The following is a 9862-nucleotide window of genomic DNA, read 5'->3' on the forward strand; positions in this document are numbered from 1 at the left end:
TGCCTTAAAGGTCTTAATCACATGCTTTTCTAACATACAGTATATATAGTACAGTACAGTAGCATTGAGGTGATTAACACACCTTAACCTGTCAAAGACATGGTTTTCACCACACCTTGAACTCAACAGACAGGAAATGTCTATAAATGGCTATGACAAACTATTTCTCTCTGGTTTGCAGCATTAGTCATGTTGGTCCAATATCAGAAAGCAGCCCAGCAAGCTCAGGCAGTGGAAAGAGCCGGGATAAAGCATTGCTGTCTACTGAGCAGGATGATAGCAGGTAACTTTTTGGAAAATGTTTACAGCTTTTTTCCATACATGATCTTATATGATACATAGATTTTTTCACTTGTGTGTATAATGAATCTGATACTGTTACAAACTTTCAACTAGTCAGTTAAAATATTTGAGATGCATATAGCTGCACAGAACACAAATTGATAAATACTGAAAACAGATAATTTGTGGGTATGCCTAATTATTCATTTTACAGTCTTACTGAGCAAATTCAAAGACAGTAATTTTACTGCAGTACAGTATATGCTTGTCCAGACAGATACATTTCAAATTGAAAAATACCCATCTTTAGTGGCAATTCCACCACCTTGTTCATTCCTACTCTGACTAACAGTACCAAGTGTCTATTAAATTGAGGGATCTTCTTTCAACTGTGCAGTTCCAAAACACTTTGATTCACTACATCTTCCCTTACTCCTTACACGTTTCTTTCAAAATTTCAATACAGTTGTAGTGTAGTAAAACATATGGTTGTTGTGCTGAGATGCTATTCTTTAAAAAAAAATCTCTGCCTTTTTACAGACACATTTCCATGCAAGGTGTACCTCACCACTCTGAAAGCTTTTTTCCTGTGAACTGGATTTGTTTTTTCAGCCGTTAGTGTGCAAGATAAAGATTACAACTGGAAAAGCCTGACACCACCTGAGCCACAAACAGTTTTAAGTGTCATACAATCCAAGACTTACATTTTCTCGCATATTCTTTGAATCCCTATCAAAAAGTTGTTTATCTTAGGAGATGCTTTTTCACAGTACCACAGAACGTCCTAGAAATTGAGGAAATAATACAGTTTTGCCAGCAAACTCCAGAGTAATTATTCTGCTGTTTTTGTCGTTATCTCTGTCAGGCAAGTGAACTGGCAGGAGTTTCTGAAGGAGAGTGTCGTCTACATCCTGGCAGCTCGCCCAAACAGTGCTGCAATTCACCTTCGTCCTCCGCTATAACCATGACAGAGTCCTTGGGAAGAGGGAACATGCCCAATAGATGAAATCACTGAAGGAAAGCTGTCAGCACACAGGGATTTCTTTTCAGAGCATAAAGGGGATGACTTGGACACTGTTGACTCGAAATTAATTTTGAGACTTATCGACCATTTTAAAAATCAAGTGCTGCCAACTGGGAGCAGCGCAGGCACAAATAAAGGAATGAAAAGCTATTTACAATATATAAAGTATATTTATCCTCATATACAGGCAGCAAAGTTTTTATTTGTCAGTAGCAAGCGCTCTTGGTTAAAAAGAACTAGATATCTCAATCTGTGGAACATTCTCCATTACTGTAGTTATGAGCACATTAACAGTAATTATTATTATTAATTTATTAAAACATCTTATAAGTGAAGCAAAAATAACTAACAGGGACATGTTCTAAACATGTTTTCTGATATCAGGCCACTAGTAAGCTGCAAACATGTTTAGGAAACTGAGTGGCAAATGTGCTGACCTGTCCTAAGACTAGGATGTGTCTTTGCCCTTTTTGCTTCGCTTTTATGTATAAACCAGCTTTTCTTTTAACAAAGGAAAATTATCACGTTTTTCATGCTGTGAAAAAGCCCAGTTCATATAATTGACCATACCTACTACATTTACTGTACATTTAAGGATTATTCTTGAAACAAATACATTAAGTGTTAGATAGTTTTCCAACTTTAAATTATTCCCATATTCCTAAACACTATATTAAGAACATAATATATGACATTTAACTGGATTTTTTTTTGTTATGGAGCTGTGTTAGTAAGATATACTGTAAGCTCTAACCTCTGTATTGTGCACATCTGCTTCAAGCATTGTATTGGAAATGAGCTGAAGTCTATTGCTTTGTTTCCATCTGCTGTGGAAAATAATATAAATTCAATCAAAACCATTCCCATGAGCTTGATGTACAGTATGTTGAGAAAAGTTTTGTCATTGAAACAGTTATAGTGTGAATTATGGACTTCATATGATAATTTTAAAACTGAGTTTTTGCAGATATCATTATACCAATCACAGTGCATTCGGCACCATTTCTAGATACAAAAAAAGATCAGTTACACGTACAGACATCCTTGTAATCATCTTATAACAGCAGACTGTAAGCTGATGGAAACAGTAACAGAATACTGAATACCACATATCCAAGAGAAAGTCTTTTATTTATGTTGGATGCAGTTACAGATGAAAACAGGTTTGAGATTTCAGAACTGTTCAAAGGCAGTAAGAGGATAGCAAACACTGTCAAATAGAGCAAATACGCCAGAATACTACAGCACATTACAATGGACATAAATATGGTTAGAAATAAGAGGAGGGCATTCAGCATCTAACCAATTTGGTTGAAGCAAATTGAACCAAGGATCTTATCTAGCTGTCTCTTGAATAAAGTTCATCAACATGGCTGGGTAGCTTGTTCCTTACTCCCACAACCCTTGGGCTAAAGAATAGTCTCCTGTTCTTGGTTTTAAATGCACTTTTTTTCGCTTATATCCTCTGGTTTGTGTTTCACTATTCATTCTGACAAAGTCCACGGGGTCAGCCTCAACAATGGCAATGAATACTTTCATTAGGTCTTCTCATAATCTTTTCTATAAAGACAAAAAAGATTCAGCCCCATAAGCCTTTCAGTGTAGGGCAGTCTTATAAGCCCCAGAATGTGTCTGGTTTCTCTTCTCTAGACTGATTTCAGAGCCAATTTCTATAACATGTTGACCAAACATTCTAAAGGCCTTAATAGTGTATTTTATCATTTTAACATAACAAATCATGATTTAAATTAAATATGCTTTTGACTACACACCCTAACATTTAAATTCCTCCCCACATTGTCCAGATGTACTGTAAATGGTGTGTCCTCATGAACAAATAAGTCATTTTCATTATTAGCCTCTTCTGTCTCAGTTTCCCACTTTGTATTTATACAGTAGTTTATGTTTTTGCTACCTGTATGTAAAACACATGCTTGCTTAAATTAAAACTTGTTTGCCAAGTCGTGAATTTTATCTAAATCACTTTGCATTTCATTTGCTTCTTCTGCTGTGTTTGCTGATTCTTGTAATGTGGTACAATCTGTAACTTTGACTAGTTTACTAACTCTGGTACTGAGTTCCTTTCATTTGGATGCTTTCTCCCACCTGCTCTCTGCCTGTTCTGTGCCAGCTTTGTCCTTTGTTCTACTATAGTTTACACCCCTGCCACCTTCATTGTGCTTTCTTTGTGTTTATTCTTTCTAATTTTCAGCATGGAATTAAACTTTACTCATTCCTTTGCAGGATTTCCTTTGCAGCTGAAATACATAGATGCAGCTCCCCACTAAAACTAGTTACTAATATTACGAAAACCTAGATGATTACAAATTAAGAAGACCAGTGGCCCTAGTACAGATCCTTATATTACAACACTTTTCAATCCAAATGTTCATGTTCCATGAACACATACTGCCTATAATTTGACAATCTTTTTATGGACAAGTACTGTACTGTATGTCATAGATTCTGTTTGTATCCATTACTGTTGTTGGTTGTTCAGAAAAATTATCAACATGGACATAAATATGGTTAGAAATAAGAGGAGATCCACCTGATGGATGGACACTACATTAGCAATTATCCAATCTGTGGATACAACCAAGGATCTTGAAGAGTTGTTGTCAGTGGCTTCTGTATAACATCTCGTGTTTCTTAAGTACAATTGGTAAGATACCATGGGGTCCCAGAGGATTTCTTGCCATGTATACTGTATGTGTCTACTAAAGACTTTACTTTAAGACTTAACTAATTAAGTTCATCTGTTTGAATAATCAATAACACATAAACCCTAAAGAGAACAGAATGATAATAAATGAATAACAGAGTGGTAATGAATGTACTTAATTAGTAATTTGGTAATATATCTACACACTCTATTATTACAGTTGGGTTTTGGGAGAATTTGGGAGAACAGGCAAACCAGCCTTGTTTTTAATGCTAGAATTTTGTGCTCTTTCAAGAAATTGCTGAAAGAGATCCTGGTATCAGGTAATCTGATTATCAAATAATCTTCCTCTCATAACCTTGTACCCTTTCTTGTGTTCTAATTTAATATCAGATCATGCAGTAATCAGAAGATCTTTGTCACTTTAGGGGGCATCAAAGCACACAGTGAAATATTTTCTTTATTTTTTTTTATCTCACTGTGAAATGATCTTCCATAACAAAATAAGTTGCATTTATACCAATGTATGTTGCACAAAATGCAAAGACTGCATCACCTGGTAGTCTGGTTTTGGGGCATCATAGAGGCTCAGACACTGACAGTCCCATGTGATGCTGATTGCCACAGGCACTTATGAATTGTGAAAATTCGGTCCAGACTTCCTGTGTTATGAGGCTTTAAGTCTACATGTGTTTTAGACAACATCACTGTTTCACACTGTGGATCTTGTGTCAGGATTTCATTATGAAGGTTGTTAATTGGTATCCCGATGAGAGTAAAACAAATACTATTATCTGCCATTCGATTAGTTATTCCAGCCACTTAGTCTAGATGGACATTAATTATCATCAGCTACAATGGGGTGGACTTTAGTCTTTGCTTGACTGCTGTGATTTATCTCCTAAAGTAAAGGCTGTATCTATGTTGTTACAGTTGACATGAATTGTTTCTCCAGTGATGGATGAACAGTATATCCTTCAAGATAAATGTGGGAGATTGGATAATGGCTCGGGAGACAGATGAAATACTGAGTGGATCTTACTGTATGTAACAATCTCAGTTCCAATGAGCCCTGTTACATGTTCCTCTGACATGAATGCTAGTGCACTATCAAATGAAGAATGCCCGGTCATGCTGCCTGCACATTTAATGCAACTATCACATTTCCTGTTTGTCATTTTTGTACTGCTCATATTATTTTCCTAGGAAGTTAAATATATCTTTTTCTGGGCGGAGCTCTTTGACTCATGGTAATCTTTACACACAAGTGACCCAAATCATAATAAATAACAATGGGGATGAGGATTACTATGAATGGAAGAATTACTATGACAGGTACTGTAAGTGGTGAAGGTCATTATGAGTAGAATGCTGGTAGATGTGAATGCATACAAATTAATTGCCTCCAAGGCCTTGCCAATAAAACGTTTATATTATAGGCACTTCAGATGAAGCTTTGATTCTGTGCTACTGAAAACAACAACTTAAACTAGTGATCAGTGACTTATCGACAATTCATTACAGAAAGATATTAATTATTCTTGAAAATATCAAAACTAATTACAATTTGATCTTTAGCCTTTTATTTGTGAATTTACTTTCTTGATATGGGAGGCTTAATTTCTACGCATATATTTTCCCCCAGCCTGCAACATCAGAGCTCTGAACATAGGGTCATGCACTGACATCAAGTACATTTCTCCCACACGCCTGATGTTTCAGAACTTACGTTCACCTTATGGTTTGTAACAAGACATGATATTGGACAGCTAGGAAAAAAAAATGTTCTTCCAATGATATTTTTTCAAATGAAGTTGTTGAGAGTTAATAAGGGCTTTTAGTGATTTGTCTTGACAGCAACATGGGAAAAAGCAATTTATAAAAGTGAAATAAAACAGTTTGACAAGTAAGGAAATGTTGATTGAGGTTGTGTGCTTTCTTTAATTTCATGTGTTCAATTCCATAAAACTATAAACAACATGTACTGTAAAACAAATCTTTACAATTGTAGGGAGTACTGGAGCTCAGTATGTCCTTCCTCCTGCATCCAAATCTACTGTGGGATGTTACATCCAACATCCGACACTAGATTTGAGACATTGAAAAACCTAATACACTCCGAAATAGACTTGAGTTTTTTGAAAGCCAGTCTGTGCTATTAAAACAATCCCCCAGAGGTTACAGGTTGAGAGGTAATGAAATAAATAATTCAGACATACTATAGCAGATACTCATAGCTCATAACATATGACATGACAAACAACAAAGTGTCCTTTCCACATTAGGGCATACAGTACATTAGGAACAGAAGTATATCTTAAAGAGGAGCATGAGAAAGCAGAAGATTCAGCAAGAAGTAAGGTTTATTTTAAGTATTAAAAGCAAAATATTCTGTGTGCAGTCTGGAAAGAAAGTATCTCTAAGTAGATTAAGTGACAAATTCTAATAACTGTTCAACAATAACTAATTTAAATTTTAATCATTATATGTTTGTGAACATACAGGTAAATTTGACGACTGAGTTTCACGGCTTTTCATTCCAATGAAAAACATAGTGTTTCTTTTTTCAACTCCAAATAAGCTCTGGCTGCCTTTCCATAAAACCCATACTGGGCAGCAGCAGTATGGGGCGGTGTTGGTGGCGGAGGATCACGTTTCCATGACAACAGCAACATCACTAGCACTATCTGCGTGGAAGAAAGGCCTGGCATTCTACTTCCATATTTTGCCACGAATACTCTATAGATTTGTAATGACCATACAGAGTCAGGACCTCGGTTTTATGTCTCATCCGAAGGACGGCACCTTTTTACAGTATAGTGTCCCCGTCACTATACTGTGGCATTAGGACCCACACAGACAGCAGGGTGAGCGCCCCCTGCTGGCCCCACTAACACCTCTTCCAGTAGCAACATTGGCTTTCCCAGGAGGTCTCCCATCGAGGTACTGACCAGGCTTTCGACCTACTGTACTGTACTTCAGTGGGCTATCAGTTGTGAGATTCAGGGTGATATGACTGCTTGCTTGATATATATATACTGTATAATAACGGAGTACTTTCTTGTTTACTCGTGTGTTGTATACAAAACCAACATAATGGAAACACACTTTTTATGATTTTCATTTTCATTTACAACAAACATTCAAGGACGAGTCCCCCCTGTGAAGCAATTTTTGCCTTCAGGGTAAAACCTAAAACATTTTTCTATCGAGGGCTTGTCTAAATCTCTCAAGCCTTTTACTTAGCATTATGTTTCAACAGATAAGCCATAATTGCCCTCTCTACCTTATAACTGACTGACATGAACTCCTGGCACTGTTTACAAGTAAGCATTTCACAATTTGGACTAAAAATATGGCTTTTTGGAAAAACTAAAGCAGATACTGTTATTCTGCATGAATTCACAGACGTTCTGTGCATATTTTTAAAAAATCTGTTATTAAGATCTGAATGCGGATTTTACTTTTATGTTTTCGTTTCTCATCTATGCAAGCTGTTTTTCCTCCTACCCCAAAATGAACTCAATTAATGTCTCTTGCTTGTGGGAGAAATGTTTTAGAAATCTGCAGCATTGTTAGGACATGAGGGTAGCTTTAATTATGAATGTTAGAAATTTGCTGCGCTGATTATGCTGCACTTCTGGGCAGACTGCAGTAATAAGATAAAGAGGTGGTTTTAGTGTTTTATTAAGTTTAAGCTGACTCAGACTTTGCGTGGTCACATTTTCAACCAAATTTCTTTCTTGCTTTATTAGATAATGTGATTAATTGTGGTATTTGTTCTATAAATAATATTAAATCATTATGCATTAAGTATGCATTAAACAAAATAAGTCCCTATTATTCCAACAATTTATGTATCGCAAGCATTTGGGGGTAAAAGAAAACCTTTAAACCTAGTCTTAAACTAAGGTACCATCAACATACTGTACACAGTTTAAAAATGGAAGATTTTTCTACTACTTTTTAATGGGGAAGCCCTGAATGAAAAGTGAGCAATGACTGAAGGGGTAAGTGATCACACATAAAAATGCAGCATAATGTCAAGTAGTTCAGGAGGGTAGCTGCGTCAGCATGCGTAGGCTGCAAGGGAGCAAGTAATAGGTTTATTCCATGCTGAAAAAAAGAAGAAAGAAAACACAATGTTTCGGCCGTGGAGCCTTCTTCAGGTGTGAGAGAGACAAGGCAGTAGGCAAAGGTAATGTAGCGGGAGAACAAAGGCTGGGAGAGAGGAGGAGCGAGAGGCGGGAGCAGGGGACCGAAAGAGAGGCCAGTCAGGAGGTGTGAAGTCAGAATAGGTGTAGAGAGGTGTGAAATGAAACCTCCTATGAATGGAGAAAATTTAGAAGAAGAGTAGTCTGTCGTTAAGAGAAGGGGGAATGTGTGATCCTAGCTGCAGGATAAGTTTGGTTTCGGTAGTCTTTCTGATGTATGAGTTCAGAAAACCATCTTTGAGAACACAGATGGAGAGATTAGAGTGGTCGTGGCTGTTTTCTTTCTTCTTTTTTTTTAGCATGGAATAAACCTATTACTTGTTCCTTAATGTCAACTACATGTATTTTGTATATAAAGTAATCCAGGCATTTTACAAACAACTATTCACTTTCAGTCTGCTTCCCCGAGTGAAGGTTATAGCCAGACAGCTTATAAAAACTTCAGAAAAAACTAAAAGCTAAATCATCATCATACTGTATATCAGAATCACACAAAAACAGAACTGACCTAATTAGATTGAGATCAGCACAAACCACTGCCAGATTATCATGGGAGTATATTTATTGAGATGCATTCTGTCTCATGACTAACTCTGCACTCTATGATAATTCTTACTAAGAGAAGAGGTATTCATCTCTACCCTTTATACTAAACAGAATCCTAAAAATCCTAGCACATAACCGGGACTAGTTGATCTTCCATTTTGAATATTGGTGATCTCCTTAGCAATTAACAGCAAATGTTGTGCTCACTATTGTACCTGCATACTTTTTCCATATTACCATGCTTTTCGCCTGGCCAATTCAAGTTGACTACAGATTTTAAGGGGGTTCAATGTTTTAATGAATGAGTTTTAAACTTGCCATTCAAAATGGACCAGTCCAGAAGGTGTTCATAGTCAGAGTAAATGGCCAAATATTCCAAGTATTTAAAATAAAAAAAATCGAAAATACTAAGATTTTGCATTACAGCAACCATGTGTGGTAAAACATACGATAAAATACAATGTTACACAGTATATACAATATTATGTAAAGTTAATTTACTGTATGTACAAATTAATTCCCTTCAGCCCATCTAGCCAAAGATCTATCTGCTAATTGCTAATTGACCTGAACTGTACTTTATTTTCCCAATCTCTGAAATTGAAAATCCAGTATCACCATCATCACTACCGCCACCATCAACCAATAACAATAACAATAACAATAACAATAATAACAACAATAATAATAATAATAATAATAATAATAATAATAACAGTTTTGTATTTAAATTACATTTGTATTTGTAGTTCATTACAGTGATTTTCATGTGTTTTACATAAAAAGGCTAAAAGGGAAGTCAATTAACTTAAAATTACTAAGAAGAAAAAGATAGGAAATCAGACAGTTCATGATACTGGAAATTGACAGACTTGCTGGTGGAGAAGGGTTTTAAGATCTCTTTTTTCACATGAAACTGTTTGTCTGGGATGATCAAGGAGACTATTCAAAGGAGGTAAGGAGCAGTGATGGAAAACCTCCGTATATAGTTTGGTTCTGGGGATCTGCAGCAGATTAAATTGACCAGATCTTAATGTCTGGGGTGAAGTATGAAAACGAAAAAAGTCGGCGAGATAGACTGAAGCCTGAAAAATCAGGACCAATAGTTTAAAATCCACTCTCTTATGGAGT

General features: G+C 36.1%; 1 protein-coding gene across 2 annotated transcripts in view; it reads left to right on the forward strand.

The window, feature by feature from the left end:
• phf24 (PHD finger protein 24) overlaps nucleotides 1-3267 on the forward strand; it is a 46831-nt gene extending 43564 nt beyond the window's left edge. For both annotated transcript variants that reach the window (XM_088630496.1, XM_088630497.1), the window contains 2 exons: nucleotides 182-283; nucleotides 1148-3267. In XM_088630496.1, the coding sequence (XP_088486622.1) occupies nucleotides 182-283; nucleotides 1148-1244 (199 nt within the window). In that variant the 3' untranslated portion in view covers nucleotides 1245-3267. The remainder of the gene's footprint in view (nucleotides 1-181; nucleotides 284-1147) is intronic.
• The last annotated feature ends 6595 nt before the right edge of the window (nucleotides 3268-9862 follow it).

Source organism: Lepisosteus platostomus, chromosome 4 (assembly GCF_059453375.1).
Source record: "Lepisosteus platostomus isolate fLepPlt1 chromosome 4, fLepPlt1.hap1, whole genome shotgun sequence".
Taxonomy (NCBI): Eukaryota; Metazoa; Chordata; class Actinopteri; order Semionotiformes; family Lepisosteidae; genus Lepisosteus; species Lepisosteus platostomus.